At 41.3% G+C, this 18586-nt stretch overlaps 1 protein-coding gene across 5 annotated transcripts in view; it reads right to left on the bottom strand.

Annotated features, from left to right (window-relative positions):
* dennd5b (DENN/MADD domain containing 5B) overlaps positions 1 to 18586 on the bottom strand; it is a 73411-nt gene that overhangs the window by 43590 nt on the left and 11235 nt on the right. For 4 of the 5 annotated variants that reach the window (XM_070991961.1, XM_070991962.1, XM_070991963.1 and 1 more), the window contains exon 2: positions 1366 to 1425. The exons of the other annotated variant lie outside the window; for it this stretch is intronic. In XM_070991961.1, the coding sequence (XP_070848062.1) occupies positions 1366 to 1425 (60 nt within the window). The remainder of the gene's footprint in view (positions 1 to 1365; positions 1426 to 18586) is intronic. 5 annotated transcript variants of the gene reach the window in all.

The following is an 18586-nucleotide window of genomic DNA, read 5'->3' as shown; positions in this document are numbered from 1 at the left end:
GAGAAGAGAAGAGAAGAGAAGAGAAGAGAAGAGAAGAGAAGAGAAGAGAAGAGAAGAGAAGAGAAGAGGCTTGCTTTGTTTCAGGCTCCATCCTCTACCTTTATTAACCTCCAAAACAAACGAGACAATAACCTGAAGGCGGGGAAATAGAGCGAATGAATTTCTTTCATCAGGGTTCTGAGGAGGAGAGGAGCGGTAAGGTAAAAATAGTCTGCAACAACCAGGGACAACAAGAGCGACTGATTTGGATAACAAGCTGAGAGAAAGTTGACCTGAACACTGCACAACAAAGAAAGGAAATGAGAGAGAGAGAGGAAGGCCAACGGGATGAATGGACTGAAGGCTGTAATCAGGTGGAGGTGGGAGAGGCGGGGGGATACACAGGGATCCATCGAGCACAGAGGTGTTGTCAGCCTTGCACAAACATAGCCTGACGCAATATCTCTATGGGGGAAAATGAATGGGGTTGGGTGGCAGGTTCAATTCTACTATTTCTGTAAATGTAATACTGGAAATAAATAAAGATATCAGAGTGTGTAAAAAGGTTGTTGCAGCAGATAGTATCAGGCACCATCTTCTTTATATCAGACAGTTAACACCAGCATTTCCACACTGGCATTTCTAACTATATATATGATAAGTTTATATATAACATGAAACTTAAACTGGGACTATACTCGATCACACTCGATCATCTGACATTCTCAGCTGCTTGCTGATTATTGCCGATTGCTTGGTGATGATGTCAGTTTCAGACTGGGTTCTGATAGCCAGTTCCATTCTGGATCCATTTAATCTGTGCAGTATGCTGAGAATGCTGATGTGACGTGACACTTTGGGCTGAAACATTTTCATATTCAGATCATCTGCCAGTTAATCAAGCTATTAATTGTTTTGATTGTACTTGAAATAATTATGGATAATATGTATATATCCAAAAGGACTCAATACTGTAACTGACTTTGATAAAATGCTGTAAAACTCCACCCTAAACGCTTTCATTTAACTAAATTGCAGGCAACCTTTCAGTTGTTGCAGGGGTGATTAAGAGTGCAACTGTAATGGCATTTAGCTACACTGCTGAGGAGCATGAATTGTAACCCAGGCCTTAGAAGATGGGGTTACAGGTTATAACATTTAAGTGTGGAAAAGTGTGATAACCACAGTCCATGTCTGAGGTGATTATGTGAAAATTATGTGAAACGTAATTTCTCCAGTGAAACCACTTTTGACCTGTAAATCTTCATATTAGATCACGTAGCTTACACGATGAAAGGGAGCGGCTGACTGACGAAAAGCAGGCGTGCATGCAGTGAGAGGTGTAGCACTCAGTTATGAAGGAGGTGAACAGTTGATGGTTTTTACCTGTGGCTGCAGCATCAGGATCCCTGCCATGGCGGTCTGCTTCTAGCCATTGGTACAAAGCTATGGACGAGCCACATGCAGGAAAAACATGGAGCAAAAAAAACAAAGAAAAAAGGAGGCAATGTCAAAACAAATGCACACAGAAGCAAATTAATCAATGAATGAGAATGAGGAAAGCATGAACGACATACAATATCAATGTCACAGCAGAGCATGGCATTTCAGACAGAACACACATGGACTTGAAAGTGATTATTAGCATATTGAAAGTTTAAATGGCCTGAGAAAGAGGCAAAAGCAAATGTCACAAAATGCAGACACTTGAAATGTGTTGTGGGCCATTGTTAAGTGTTATAAGACTTTTTAATAAGTGGGTAAAAAGTGCCATTAAAGCGGTGCAAGACCCACTGAAAATGTTGAAGCAGTGAGTGAAGTCATTGCTCGTGGTTTAATGTTAGTGAGCAGCAAACTCTTCTGAGTCAAACCAAGCAGCAGCATTTGCACACAGCGACAAACATTTTCAGGAGCAGCAAAACGCTGACATCATATTTAGATCTCAGTCAAACTCCACAGAAGCTGCAGAGATGATGTGTGTATCTTGTCTTAACATTTTTAATCCCTCCAGCACACAGTGGATATAAACTCATCCAGTGAAGTCAAACCTTGTTCAAATTCACAGAACTTTGTTTTAAATAAATAGTGGACAGTTCAAAGTTTTCAAAGATAATGAATATGTGAATTTGGGAAATATATGTCCAAAATGATGCATAAGACGGTATATTTTGTGCTCAGTAAAAAAACATAGATCTGATTTTTCAAACTAAAGGGGAATTTGGCAGCTAATGGATTAAAGGGGCCCTCCAGTGCTTCAGTGGTGCACCTCCATAAAGTTGGTGTACTAACATGAGACAGATAAGAGCAAAACGGCCAAAATCAAACCAGCAGATGCCTTACAGGGACTTTTAGTTCTTAGTACAGGTTTACCGTCCCATTATGCAACTCAACACCATCGTTTTGTTCTATCCTCCCTGCCCAGTGAAAGCCCACTCCTTTCAAAGCCCCAGTTCGTGAAACAGACTGTTTGCTAAGTGTGAATTTGTTGTCATTGAGCTCATGGTAAGATCAGACTTGACAAAGCTCCTCCTGAGCCACACAACACACAATCCGACTTTGACGGGTGAGTAGAACCTCTGGGATGACTAAAGTGACCTTGATGTGTGAAATCTGTGTTTTCCAGCTTAAAGACACTGTAACCATATTTAGTGTAAACTGATTTACACTGTGTACTATAAATGTCTAGACTACACCAGGATAAAACCAAGCTGATCTATCTGTTGATGAAGGTACTCTGTGAGCACACTGACAGTAGGTTAATCCCTGGGAGAGAAGTTCTGATCTTGTGGTTGGACTCACCAGACCCAAGATTAGCAGCCTTAATCAGCTGTCTCTCCCAAACACAAAACCCCCGAGGAAAAGCAGGGTGCCTTACAGTCACAATGCTGCTTGAGGTACCTTCGTCCAAAGTGCCTTGAGCACAGCATAGGGAGAAAGGAAGGAATCCTGGCAGTGTTTGCCATAATCTGTACAGGATTGTAACAGCCATGGTTCAGTGAAAAATGCTGAGCAAGGTCATCTCTAATGTTTGTGGTGTTGTTAATGGTGCAATAATGTGCACTCTAGCAGAAGCATGGATAGTATGGATAGTGTACTGTGGGTCTGTACAGACAAGCATGCACACATGCACGCATGCACACACACGCACGTACGCGCGCGTACACACACACACACACACACACACACACACACACACACACACACACACACACACACACACACACACACACACACACACACACACACACACACACACACACACACACAGATAGCAGGGGCTTGGATTTCACTGGATTTCAAGGTCATTATGTTGACACAAATGTTTTCATGCAGCTGGTAAATTCCTAAAATAGACTGAGAAGTGCAGACTGTCTATGAGTGTGTGTGGGCTGCTCTCTCTCTCTCTCTCTCTCTCTCTCTCTCTCTCTCTCTCTCTCTCTCTCTCTCTCTCTCTCTCTCTCTCTCTCTCTCTCTCTCTCTCTCTCTCTCTATCACACACACACACACACACACACACACACACACACACAGACAGGGACAGAACTCCATACTGCTGACCTTTATGACAGACAGACAGACAGACAGACAGACAGACAGACAGACAGACAGACAGACAGACAGACAGACAGACACACACACACACACACACACACACACACACACACACACACACACACACACACACACACACACACACACACACACACACACACACACACACACACACACACACACACACACACACACCTCCCTGTCAGTATTATGTAACTGTAGAACATTTATTAAGTGTGCTATCGCTGCAGTCCTCCTTGCTGTGGGCCTCTTACATCATTCTGCTCCTCATGTCTCAGACGGTGTCTCCTCTGGACAGTTTCTTCAATCAGCTCACTTACTATCAGTAAACATCTTCAGGAACTGCTGTTTGTTTCTCTGCCTGACACTGCAAGAAGTAGCACTGTGCTGTCATTTTTAAAGGTGAATTTAATTACAGATTTATGTTTTACTATTTACTCTTCACCATGCCCATGTTATATATGTACCGGATCTGCAGATTAGACTCTTTTCTTCTCTGTCTCTGAGTTGTTATATTGTTATAATAATCCAAGCACAATGCATGACAAAGTATACAACTGAAACCCTAAAAATGTGGCGCCCCCCTTCTTTCAGAGCAGCCCATCAGTGAAATAAATCCTCCAAAACAAGTGCAAAATGGTCAACAGGATTTTTATTATTTTTTTTTTTTTTAAATCATCTGGCTGAATGATGCTGCAGGTAAAAAAAGAGAAGAATCAGGAGAAAAAGAAAAGGAGAATCACTTGAATGCAACATGAGGCTGAACATGAACATTGCAGGTTAAAATGGAATCCATCAATGTGAACAAACAATTGCTATTATGTTCTGAGTTATTAGTCAACTACAAGCAAAACCCTATAATCCTTCTGATATTAACACTGATTTTCTGATAATATATTTCTTCCTATGAAATCTTGGATGTTGGAGAGTCCTTGAATGCACCACAGAGGAGTATTCCAAAAATGGTTCTTGCTTGAAACTGCAGCAGAGTCCTGCACCAGGTGTGTACCTGTGGGTGCAGACTGAGTTTACAAAGTTGGACGTGGCCCAGTACTAAATGAGACTTAAATGACAAAAAAAAAAGAATTTTTGCTGTGATGGATTCGATCAAAAGTGCTTTTCAGTCAAAAACTACAACATAATCCACTGGTATGGTACTTTTATTCCTCAAACCAAAGTATTTCTACAAAAGAGTGTATAGCCCCTTCTGCCCTGAGCTGTAGCAGGTACATGACGGACAGCCTCACATGGACAGATTCCATCAGTTTCATCATTGTGCACAGGACAGGTTATTTCTTTCTCTCGGCTGCTGACACCACGGCGCCTGGGACTGAACTGAAAGTCTCAGCAGTCTGTGAAATGAGGTGTCGATTGGTTCAAACGGTGAATAAGTCAGAAGTGAAGGAAACATTCAGCTGCTGAGTGAGAGGAAAACCACACACACAGCACTGCTGCTGTTATCTGCTTCTTTCAACAGTGCACCTCCGTCTGTTTGTATGCTGCCTCTTTACCCTCTTATCTGCTGATTTTCATACTTCAGATAAAATCGCACGTACGCACGCACGCACACACACACTGTGAAAAGATGCAAAAATACATTGCGGACATATTGGGGACCATGTAATCAATCTTCCTGCTTTAAAAGAGGTCTTGAACAAGCACACACTCACATCCATCGATGCTTCTATATATGGATAGCACAGAAGACCAATGTAGCAGTTTTGAGTGATTGCAATGATCAGAATGAGATCAATGAGCTTCAGTATTAAGCTGATTAGCTATTGGTTGGCATGCAAGGTGATGGATTTGCTATTGGTGGTGCTTAACATCCAAACAGCACTAATGTTACTTTGATATTCTTCCAGCTCAGTCCTACAAATCTATTTTACTGTGTGCAAAGGGATGAAATCTAATTTCGATAATAATGTCTCATTAATGTCATGTGCACAGCCAAACCAACAATGAATATACCCTATTAGCAGTATTATGAGTATATCACACTGTTGCACTGGGGAATGTGTCCCTCCATTACCATGAACACACACGCTGCAGTTTATCTTTGCTCAATCTCACACACACCCACCTGAAAATAGTTCCCAACAAATGCACTATTTCCTCCTATTTGAGCAACATTTGTGAAAAAGCGAGTGACAAGCTGTTAAAGGAAATTACTGAGCCTTTTTAAATGATAAAAATATACATTTGGGAATTTTTAAAGATTCAATCTTCAGTCCCATATTGAGAGATGGACTATTCAATGAACACATTGTTGGTTTTAGGGCTTTAACGCGAATAAACACAGTAAAATGGGAGAGAAGATTACAAATATATTATAGGAGAAACAGGAAAGATTTGACTTTTTCCTGAAAAGCACAAGCTGTATCAGAGCAGGATCTTCCCCAAGCAGCTCACTGTAGAGGAAACTAAAGCAATTATGTTGGTGAATCAGCGTTAACCCCACGACCCTCTGAGACCCTGTATTGATGCAGAGGATTGACTGTTTTCAGCCAGCTTTATATTTATAGTAATACACTCATTACTGCCCTCAGTCCACACTATAATTTCATTCCCTGGGCACCCAATTTAATCTGAGCTCTTTCTTCATTATGATGCAGTCTGTTCGACCAAGTGGTCTCCAACCTCATCCATTTAGCTTTAGCCCTGTTGTTGTTGTTTTCTTTGTTTTGTTTGTACTGCTCATTGTTGTGTGGTTTTCAATTCAACCAACACATAAGAAACAATTGTGATAATCTTAACCGGACTAACTAACTAACTAACTAACTAACTAACTAAACCACACAGCACTAAACTAAACACAAGACATCATAACAGGCGTTAGATCATTAGTCTCCATTAGTCGAGAAGTCAATAAAACATTGCTATCCTTAATTCTTTTATTAATGTACACATTTAAATGACAAGATAATTTAAGTGCGCATTTAAGTGGCATTTAAATAAAATTTGGTCATTGAAGAAAGTGATTAACGGTTTCAAATGGCTCTTATAATATATGGAATATTATTTCAGACATTGTTTAACCTTCTAGATTAAACTGTAAAAAACTGTTAACTATAGTCGACTGGGCTGCTCAGATTTTGTCTGTTAGAACAAGGCTTTTTTTTGCTTGTGCACTGTATGTGTTATGTTCAATATGACCTTTACTTTCTAATGGGATTACAGTGCAGAGATTAATGCAGCCGCACACACACACATTGGTCAAAATTCAGAGATCTGTCAAAACAGCTTTGCAACTGGACTGTCCTCAGGTCTCAGTGAACAGCTTAATATACTATGTCCTTATGTGGTCCAGTCAATATCAGGACAGAGTTGCATGTCTCTTAACAGAACAGAATTAACCCAGATAAAGCTGTCATCATCATAAAATTGTTACAAACCCAATGCTGTGAAATATCAATATACCTAACCAAATAATTTGAAATAATGTTACCACAAACTGTATGTAGCAGCAGACTACAGAGGAAAGAGAACAATAAACATACATAAACATGAGGGAGTGTCTACCTGCAGGCTTATTTTATGCTTAGAGGACATCACTTAAAGACATCTGCTGACATCCTTTTCACCACCAATTACAGACAAATATTTCATATTCAAAGGTGAGTTTCTCAAATCAGGTCCAGGAGGATGATTGTTGAACGTGGGAAGGATGAGACCATGTTCCCGCGTTCCTCAACAACATCGAGGTGTAAGTCTCTGGCTGCCATTGGATACTCTGGGACTGAGAAAGTAGCCAGCTGGAGCAGTTCTACCATTAGAAGTGAATGAGTGTGTTAAGAGTATGCGGGCTGTTTGGGCCGATGTGGACAGCCCTCACTGCTGCCTCCCAAATTGAATTGCAAAGCTGCAGCCGGGCAACAGTTCAGCAACAACAGATCAATGAAGCCTGTGAGTGTCTGCGTGCCTGCTCTGTCTCTACCTGGCTTTGTCTCTTCCTCTGCTGTTCTCTTACATAGTCTCGTTATAAATCATCACACTTCTCTCTTCCACTGGATACCACTTCACACCGATTGCTGTTAAATGAAGACATTTATCCAAAGAGCTTAATGCAGGATCTGTCATTAAATCCCAATCTCTAGAAAAAAATAATCTGTGAGAAAAACACACAGTGTGTTTTCAGTACAGCAGGGAAAACAAAAAAATGCAGACAATGATATTTTTATCATTATTTTGAATTATAATGTAAAGATTCAGCAGTGGCTTATTAGTTATAATTTTTACTCGAACAGTTAAGGCCCTCAAATGCTGGCATGTTGTCAACTAGAATTACTGCTTCGTGGTTGTATTCTTTCACCAGTCAATTTGCAGTGTGCATCCGTGTCTGTCCAGAATCAGGTGCAGTGAAATTGTTCTACATGGACATGCATGATTCCAGTGAATAATTTCCAGTGAAAAACATGCTTGCTGTCTTCAATTAGAGACTATTTTTACAGAGGACTGATAGAGAGCTTCATCGCTTGTTGCAACAATGATCATCTGCAACATCAGCGAAACCAATGAGCATGTGGGGGAGTAACAGTAACAGTGCTGTGTTTACATGATTGAGAAAGGGACGGCTAGACATACGGACTACCCAAAAACATAATGCTTTGGGCCACAGCTGTCACTGGTATAATAAAAAAAAAACAACAACAAACAAACAAACAAAAAAAACCTCAAATGGCAGTCATGATCCTTCATAAGACTGTTGATAGTTCCTGAACAACTTGTGCTCCTTCATACTGCACAACGCATGGACTGACTGCACACATGAAGGCACATTGTGGCATAGCTCAAGCACTTTTCTGTATTCTGTAGAATGAGTGTAGTCACATACCTGCAGAGTTAAACATTCTTGTAGCATTAGTTATTGCTCAGATCTGCAGTTAGAGGCTGCCAGCGCGCTGAGGACTGGCTCTCCAGTCTGTCTTTGTCTCATTCACACATTCAGGTGATGCTGTTCTAAATGACCTTTGAAGTTTTTCCACAAAGAAAAAGCAATGTCTGCACACAGTTTGACACTAATCATTCTCCATTTTTTTTAACTACCCGGGAAACCATACATACATAGTAAGCTGACTAGCATGTTACAGCTGATACAGAACAACTGGTGCACTAAGACATCCCAGGTACATGTTCAAGCAGCGTGGCTACGCAGTCAAAGTGTTGTGTTGCAGGCATCAAATTCAGAATGAGTCTATATTAAAAAATAATGACGCTTAGCAATTTGAACACTAAACATCTTGCCTTTTGTACTGTATTTCATTAATTATGGGCTGAGAATACTCAGCCCATAATTAAAATAATTGCATTCTGTTTTAATTTACATCTCCAGCAATCCACCTTTTTTCGGAAACATGGTTGCATCATGTGCCAGATCCTGCATTTATGTTTTGACATCATTCTCAGTATTCTCTTTGGATTAGTTGCTTGTAGTGTGAATGGTGAAACAGCCAGAGGTTGGTAAGTCTCCATTCTCTTAATCCTATCAAGTTAATTATTGAGCTTGTCAATCACATGTTTTATGTATTTAATGCAGCACCCAAATAAGAACTGGCCACGGCGCAGTGGTGGAAAGCAAATGAGTACATTTACTCAAGTGCTGGACTTAAGTACAAATATGGGGTATAATAGGTCACACACTGCATCATTAGAGCCACAAATCACTTCATGCACCTCTAATTACATGTTATTGGCCCCAGGAGGATGTCCTCAAAATACAAATACACTAGTATATGAATTCACAAACACAGTGTGAAGCAGCATCTCATTACACAAAATATGTTAAATCTCAGCACCTTACCAAGCACAAAAATGCCCAATTACAGCACACCCACACATATACACACTTATTAGGTTTTCATCACTTCTGGGGACATTACGTAGACTTAGATTTATTTCCTGGAGCGTTACCTTAACCATAACCATCGCCACTACTTGCTTAACCCTAACCTTAACCCAAGTCTTCACCGTAATATTTAATGATTTATATTAGGGGACCTGCATTTTGTCCCCACAAGTTAGGCAAGTCCCCAAAATGTGACTATGTGACACACACACACACACACACACACACACACACACACACACACACACACACACACACTGGCAGACAAATACAAGAAAGACGGAGCAACTAATTGTATGTTGGCTGCAGGCACTAATGCATAATGTATGTGGATCCTGTTGCCTTGTAAGGCCAGGTGATCAGACAGTCGGCTCTAGAAGAGTGTGTAAGAATCAGTGTGTGTGTGTGTGTGTGTGTGTGTGTGTGTGTGTGTGTGTGTGTGTGTGTGTGTGTGTGTGTGTGTGTGTGTGTGTGTGCGTGGACTCTGCAGTCAGGAAGCATGACTGACTGACTGACAGGCTTTGTTGCCCTGTTTCAAGGCCCTGCAGATCCACAGCAGTGTGTATGGGTATGCTTGTATGAGTCCTTTAGTAGCAGAGAGCAGACAGACAGAAGAGCAAACTGCAATCACCAGCCGACTGAGAGACGAGGTTGTCAGTGTTTCACCTGCAGCGTGAAGGTACAGACGTGTGTATTCAGGGCTTTGAAAGCAGGCCTGTGGTCCTGATCATTCACAGTCCCCTGGGCTTGCATGTCTCGTGTTACTTCAAATGCATCTGTCTGCACATATCCTGAATATCTGCTGAATACATTAAATCATACCCCTCAACGCACTGAGTCAGTCATGCGTGAAAGAAACGATGCATTCTGGGCACAAAGAGCATGTAGAGTACACACACTCACCACAAGAAGTGGCGTGGAAATATAGGCTCAACCAAACAAACAACGTCCTCATAAAGCACTCAGGTCTGCTTGGAATCTTAACAAGTAGAATCACATAACAGAATCACAGCAGACACAAACTGACCCATTAATCATTCATGTGCCATCAAGACAGATTTCACACATTTCTGTCCATGAGTCAGCAGAGAACATAAAACAAGCCTCTATACAAATATCTCAAACCAGCCTGAATCTTGACTATCACAGCCTAGAAACTGAAGCAGCAGAGGCCATCAGCATGTGTGGTAGGTCCCTTGAGTCATTCATCCATGATTAAGGCTGATACAGGATAATAGATTCATTGAAAGAGAGAATGGACCAATGAAATATTAGCTTTAATAATAATAAAAAAAAATAATAATAATAGTGTTGAGTGTCATTGACGGTGTTGTAAAAGCTAATCTAAAAAGGGTAAATGTAGAAGGCATTGAATTAGTGGGAGAAAACAATACTCATGTGAACAAGATGAACTCATTTTCCCAGGTTTTCCTCGTAGTGCAGCAGTTATGAAATATTTTTTTCGTGGCCAAAGTCTCCCTACAAGTCAGCAGGAGTTGATCTACTGCTCCCATAACATTCATAACACATTCCACCACCCAGTGCTCCACCAGCATCACCTGTTACAACTGGGCAGCCAGCCTGGACACACACACACACACACACACACACACACACACACACACACACACACACACACACACACACACACACACACACACACACACACACACACACACACACACACACACACACACACAAAGCATTCAAACAGCTCATATGTGCACAGAACACACTCAACCTTTTCGCTCTCTCTAAATGGAGCTAGCGCCCGCTGTGCCGAGCTGGCCTGCCAATGCCTGGCACTGGTTGGGTGGGAGCAGCACCCATCTGTCTCCTTGGCAACAGGTCAAGTAAAGATGGGGGGTTGTTGTTGTTAGGGTGTTGGGTGGTGAGGAGGTGGTGGTTAACACCTTCTAATCTCTTAATCATTATGAATTATCCTTACATGATGGGGATCAGGGCTGCAGGGGGCTAGGCTGAATCAGAATGAGAAAACTGTGTGTGTGTGTGTGTGTGTGTGTGTGTGTGTGTGTGTGTGTGTGTGTGTGTGTGTGTGTTACAATGGTCCAGTGTTCCAGTGCCTGGGCTAAGCTGGCCCTATTCAGCGCTGTATTGGCTGGCAGCAGGACGCTACTGTGGTGATGTCATCATCCTGTCATGCTGTCAAACACTGCTCTGTTCTTTTATTCACTTTAAGGTGGCGAGAAGAGAAAAGGAGTGATGAAGAGGGAGAGGAAAGGAGGAGGCTGGGGCAGGAGGTGTTGAGGGTGGCGGACTCATTTTCATTCAGGCACATGCTCTGGTTGCTCCCCTGGGTCCTTCCATCATGGGGGCTTTTGTGTCCCGCTCCATGACTCACTGTCAAGTGACTATTAGTAGATTAGCAGCTGCTGTTTATCTACACCTTGTTACGAGCTCTCCGAGAACTGGCTGATGAAAGGAGCACAGACAAGCCTCACTGCACTGAATGTCATCAGTGATGGACATGATGAAGGAGGCCGTAACTCATGCAGGATGATAATGCATTGTCTGCACTGAGGGATCTGGAGGGGAAAATGTGTCCCCACAAGTTGTGGTTGCCACAGTGGCGTAAGTCCAGAATTCTTTACTCATGACACAACCATGTCAGCAGGCAGGCTGCAAGTGAGACAAGAGCTCTGCTACGCCAACTAAAGCAATTAAAAGTGAAAACCAGCAATCCTCCTTTAAGATGTTGCACCCTGACATTCCCCCAAAACTGTTTTTTTTTTCTTTTTACCTGTAGGACTATTTATGCACCTAATGGTTTTGATGTGAGCTACAAAGATCTGGAAGTATCAGCTGTAGAGATGTCTTCCTCCTCTTGAATATAATGGAATGCATCACTGTGCAGAAGGAAGCGTGCATCTGCTCCCCTAACTTTAATCTGAGAGGTTTGTTTATAGCCAACTGACACAGGAGCTAATTTTACAGCTCAGCTAAGGAGGATACCAGGAATGTTGACATCTCACGCTGTCACAGGCACGAGCCTAACCTTCATGAGTAGATGCATGCTTCCTTTGGCTCAGCAATACGAGTGGCAGGTGTATTTTGGTAGAGAGAAAAGCTGACAGCAATCTTGAGTAATCGGGTCATGATTTCTGGAGACATGTTGAGTTTTTCGAATGTATTTTTTGGTGCTTTGACCTGAGTGCCATCTACTTCCATCATATTGAAGAAAAGTAAAACATCTGGGGCTGTAGTACATATTTTTGAAAGGGACATAATGAGTTAACTAGGTCTGTAACTTGTTCATTGTCTGTTTTGCCTTCCACCAGTTATTCTGTCTGTCCCTCACACTCATTTTAAACAGGCACAACATATGTAGCTGTCTGAACTGTTGTATGTGTGTCTGTGTACGTGTGTGTCAGCAAATGGCAGCTGTCCTCACAGCAGCTGTAAGGCTATAAGGAGGTGGTGATGGTGATGTGCCTGATGGGAATGAGTCACAAAAGATAAGTTCATTATTAGTGCAGCCTGGTGTGTCTGTCAGGTCTCATCTGGCTTTACTGCATGCATGATGACTTTTGAAAGTTCATTTAGTTTCATCCAGATGTTTCCGGAGGAGGCTAGAAAGTAGACTAGCAGAATGTCTTGTGGCTCTAGCGTTTAGGTGTCGATACTGTAAATTCTCAAATACTGGACGGGGTCATTATTTACCTCATTCCATTTTATGTAAAACAGGTTTATTGGTCTTTAGTTCTCATTTTTCCTGTTTTATGAGTAGATTTGTTGTTCTCATCTGTTCCAATTTTCTTTGAACAAAAACGCTGTCCACTCACTAATTAATTCCAGTCTGTTCTCTTTATTGTTTTTTGTTTGGTGTTAAGCTCCTGTCAATGAAACTCAAAATAACAGCACTCCTGCTCAAAGGGCATGGCCCATTCTTTCCTGCATTTTAAATGTAAAGCATGTACAAGTTACTTATTAGTAAAATTAGGTTTAATAATTATATGCTTTTAATGTAAAACATTAGAGTTTCACTGACAGCAGCTTAAGACTGATCAGAAAAAAACAATTTAAAGTAGAAGCTTTTGAAATAGAATAGTAAAGAACAACAGAAACTGTCTAAAAGAAACACTCAAAGCTGCAAATTGGTAAGTATGACAAAACTGTTGCTGTATCTGTATTTGAAAAATGATTTTATCTGAATAGATGGTAAAAGAGATTCTGAAATGTTGGAACTTCTGAGTGGATATGGATGTTGCATTATGACTGAGAAAAAAACAAATTCATCTGTAACTTTATAAGACATCTTGTTAGAAGAGATGGCAGGGGAACATGATCTCTGTTGGCAGAGCTGACAGAAGCAGCATCAAGCAGGCCCTTGTGCTGTCTGCATGAATAGAAAAGATGAAAGGAGAGTGTGACAGGGATCACATGAAAAGATGTACAGTACCAGTCCACAACAGGGAATGACTAACAGGGAGAGAAAGATACGAGCCTCGCAGTGAAGCTGAGGAACGAGACGTGTGACAGCGAGGTGTGGCAGACAAACACGAAGCAAAGGACACAAGACAGATGAGATCAACGTGAGACGGAGGGAGGAAGAGAAAATGAAGGAGAGTGGACAGCTGTGGAGAGGGGCGAGCCCAAGTTTAATTAAAAAGGACAGAAGCGATGCTGCTCCTCTAAAGCTGACACGACAACATTAGCTGCGTTTCCATGTAACTGTCAAGCAAATTTGAAGGAAACTTTTGAAATGTTGAAAAAAAGCCAAAAAAAAGTAAATTGGGCCTGTTTCCATCAATTTGTTTGGAGCGAATGAAGTGGGCTACGCAAAGTGTACTAACAGACCACAGTGCATAATCCCTCCCGGTGCTGGCAAGCTTATATTTTCAAATTGCTGCAGGAAGGGTTAGCTTTCATTTCTGGTAGCTTTTAACAGCTATGAATTTACAATTAAAAACTTTCTGATGCTTTCTTGTAAGATGTTGCTGCCAAACAGATTCTGAGAAATTATTCCACTCCTTGTTTGGCATTTGTCAAAGATGCAAACAACAGGACTTTTTAAATAAAAGCCTTTAATCAAATAATGGTAGAATGGTTTCTCCTCGCTAACAGAAATAATGCTATCATTCCAGTAAAGCCCGTTTTGCTGGAGCCCAACCTGCCTGTACTGCAGATGTTTCACATTAAAAGCCTTCCATATGCACAATCCCCTGCTGCAGGTAAACTTCTGGGCAGATGTAGGCTAAACCTCGACTCTGACTGATTATTCCTCTCTGAGCACAAAATCTAATTACTTCATAGTTGCTTGTAAAGCTTACTACACTTTCACTTGATGAATGTGTCTTATTCTTTGCTTTAAGCAAAGGCATTTTTCATTCTTAAACTGGCTCCTCAGAGCATGACTACAGGTCCTGATCTGGGGTAAAAATCCCAGTGCCTCCTTTCCCTTTACTGCCTAACAATTACAGAACCTCAAACCAGCCAAATCCCTACATTCAACCACAATGTAAATACCTCTCCATTTATACCACTCCATTTCCAACATGTAGCACGAAATGCATTGCAACTCTCACTTTCTGAGAAACTGGAAGCAGACAGTGTTTCTTGACAAATGACTTAAAGTGTCAGTGTAATGACATTATAGATTTTTTTATTGTTGATGCTATGTGCAGAGCCAAATCAGCAATGAATGACATCAGAAGGTATTGAGAGACTAACAGACTAACACATGGTTGGTTTTAGTCTTTTTACGAGAATTGTTAATAATGAAAAATAGACTATAATGGCAACCTTATTTCTAAACAATGTATACTTTTTATGCTCATTTTATATTCATACTTTTATGTTAGTTCTGGCTTGTTAAACACTTATCAAATCACTTGACCATCACACTATCTTACACGGACTAACTTGGACAACGTCTCACACCCACTTCATGATGTGATGGTCAGGCACAGGAGTACTTTCAGTGAGAGACTCATCCCACCAAAACTCAAGACTGAACGCCACAGGAAATCATTCCTGCCTGTGGCCATCAAACTGTACAACTGCTCCCTCTGAATGGCCCTTGGACTTTTTCACTGCCTGTTAGATCACACATATTTATACTGATATTATACGGATACATATTTGACCAAACTCAATTTACAAAGCCCATCCTTCTATAAATACTCTATTTTTTCTCAGTATATATATTTTGTTTTATATTTAGTTTTTTTCTATATGTTTTTTCTTTTCTTTTCTTTTCTTTTCTTTTCTTTTCTTTTCTTTTCTTTTCTTTTCTAATTTTATTCTTATTCTGTTCTTGTAAGGAGCACCTGCAACAAAAAAACAAAACAAAACAATACAAAAAACAAAAACATTTCCTCTCAGGGATCAATAAAGGAATTCTGACTGATTCAGATTTTTCTAGACTAATGTTAGTCTAATGTAAGAAACATGGTGGTTTCACAGCCTGCATGACAGCTATGCTTAATGCACGTGTGTGTGTGTGTGTGTGTGTGTGTGTGTGTGTGTGTGTGTGTGTGTGTGTGTGTGTGTGTGTGTGTGTGTGTGTGTGTGTGTGTGTGTGTGTTGGTACAGAGGGTGGGGGAACACAATAAAGCTAAATGCTTTCAAGCCTGGCCAGCTGACAGTTGATATAAATTATTGCATGTAATCAGAAGGAGAAAGGATGAGAGTAAGTTGGTGGGTGGAGGTGCAGAGATGGTGGATGCTCTCTTTAGCTCATCATCCTCATTCAGCAAAATGATTTGTCTGGCTTAAATGCTCTCTTGTCTCCATGGCAATCCCTGTGCATCCTGTAGCACACACAAAAGGGTGAAGGGCCCCTGTAATGGAGGTTACATCATCCCATTTGAACCCAGGCACATGTTAATTACGTTGCCTTTGAGAAGGCCCCTCAGCTCATCACACAGGCCTACCTGAGTGTCGGACAGGTGATTAACATTTGGCAGGCAATGCTCGTGATGTTTTATAGTGGGTACAGCCCTCTGGTTCCTCCAAAACTCAGAGGAGGGCCCTGAGGTTTAAGGAGGTTGCTTGGAAAGGAAATGATAATGGCTTGGAGCCGAGATAAAGACAGACAAAAAGTAAAAGATCGAGAGTGACAGACAGAGGCATGTTTGTTCAAACGGCCCTAAGGATGAACAGGACATTAAGGACAGTTACATAAGCTGCTTCAGCAGTACATCCCATACTTCACCCTTCAAGCAGGAGGACTGATATAATGTGAACGGAGAGATGAAAAGAAAAGAGAAGACACTGAGAGCAGAGGATGTCCTTTTGTTTCAGAAACTCACAGGAGAGAGGAAAACCTGAAGATGACATCACGCTCTGGAAAGATTAGAGCCAAAAGTTTGAATCACTACAACCACAGGACCATACTGACGTTTCTACAGTGTGTGTGTAGTGTGTGTTGTATGTCTGTATATAATTACATGTCCGTGTGCTGCATGGGGACACAACTCACTGGAGTATTTCATGCAAATGTCCAATCCGCTTGAATCTCTTCTGTCAAACCAGCTAAAAAAAAACAAAAAAACTTCTGTCTACATGATTCTAACTTATCTGGTTTGCATACAGCAGATCAAAGCTCAGATAAAAACAGCTGTGAGCACTGGACCAGGGCGCAGTAACAGTTTCAGTCCATAATTACAAGAGTGACTACTATTCTCACAGAACGTCCACGCACAACAAGGAGCTTCTCTGTGTGGTTCACAGGACACACAAGCCATTTTATCCTTTGCTAAAATACAAATGTTGATTGGTACAGCTTCTTGTGAATCCACAGTATATCTGGTGTGGTGTTTGGTTGCAGAGAGCCTTCTCAGCAGTCTGTCCATCCGTTTCTAACTGCATCATCTGCCACTAGCCAAAGTGGCATCCCGCATTATAAGTCACTGCAGAGGGGAACTGGCTTTCAGGCAATCAAACAGGGTACATTCTTCAGCTTTTAGATAGATTTATGTGCTTGACAAGGGCTTTCCTCAGGTAAGACGTGCTGCCCTACACAGCTTTGCATTCACATTACAAACATTGCAGCATGCTGTCTGTGTCAAGTTTTGTATAGTATGTCCACACTTGCACACTTTTGACTTGTCATTACCTGTATTTATCCTCACTACTGTGACTTGAACAAGATGCAGGATGGCACGGTCTCGCTCTCTCTCTTTAGCTATTGCCATTTAAAAGAATAGCTGTGAACTTGTTGCATCTAGCTGTTTGATATACAAAAGCCCTGAAATATTTCCAAATTTTGCTCTCTTTGTCCCTCACATTAGAATAACTTTTCCTTCTGTAAATCTCTGCTCCTCTCAGATTTCTAAACTCTGCTGTCCTGTCACGTTTTACCCTTCACTCCGCTGTGATAAACAATCTAGCCACTGGTTCAGAAATAGCTGCCAAGTCTCTCTAATCTGCCTTGACAAGTCCACCGATGGTCCAATTACATAACCTGATGTTGCTTTCCGGGGAGGAAAGGGGGTTTCGTCTGGGCGGGAGTGAATGCGACCCAAGCTCAATCACACACACAAAAACAGTGCCAATTAACTGGCGATGATGGAGATTTCAGCTGTTTGTTAAACACACTCTGAGGGATTTACATCGAGCGGCTGTGTGCTGTGACATAATCATGACGGGCAAATCCCTCACTGTCCTGAGCCCCCACTAATAATGCTAATAATAATAACTGATTTCATCTGGAACTCATTATTTAGTCATTTCAATTTGATGCAATGTATTGTTGGATTGGTAAGAAGGCTTTGAACGTTAAACTGAAAATGCTATTTCTCTTTTCCATCCATCACTCACTTGATAGAGCGCAACAAAGAAATGGGCTGGTGCATGACGGTGTTCTCTGTAGCTTCGCCTGCTGATTTGGCCCATTTTTGTACTCTAATTTTTATTTTCATATAGGGAACATTCATTGCCCTAAGCCACTGTTAATTTGTGACAAAGATGAAACAAATAACAGTCGATACAATCCATTCTTTCATGAACACACAGAGATTATCTCTCGAGATTATCTTCACATCACTTGCACTGACAGTATTGCACTTTGGACTGTTTGCTTCATTCACTATATTCACTGTCCTGTGCAGTCGTACTGGGTGTTCAGCTTTAAGGAAAGGGAAAGAAAGGAGGCAGGTAGAGAGAAGGAGAGACTAAGACAAAGGCAAAAAGGAGATAACTCAATCCATTCTCTGGTTTAAAACA

This window comes from Chaetodon trifascialis, chromosome 22 (genome assembly GCF_039877785.1).
Source record: "Chaetodon trifascialis isolate fChaTrf1 chromosome 22, fChaTrf1.hap1, whole genome shotgun sequence".
NCBI lineage: Eukaryota > Metazoa > Chordata > Actinopteri > Chaetodontiformes > Chaetodontidae > Chaetodon > Chaetodon trifascialis.
Note: the sequence above shows the minus strand (reverse complement) of the source record. Positions and strands in the feature narration are given on the sequence as shown.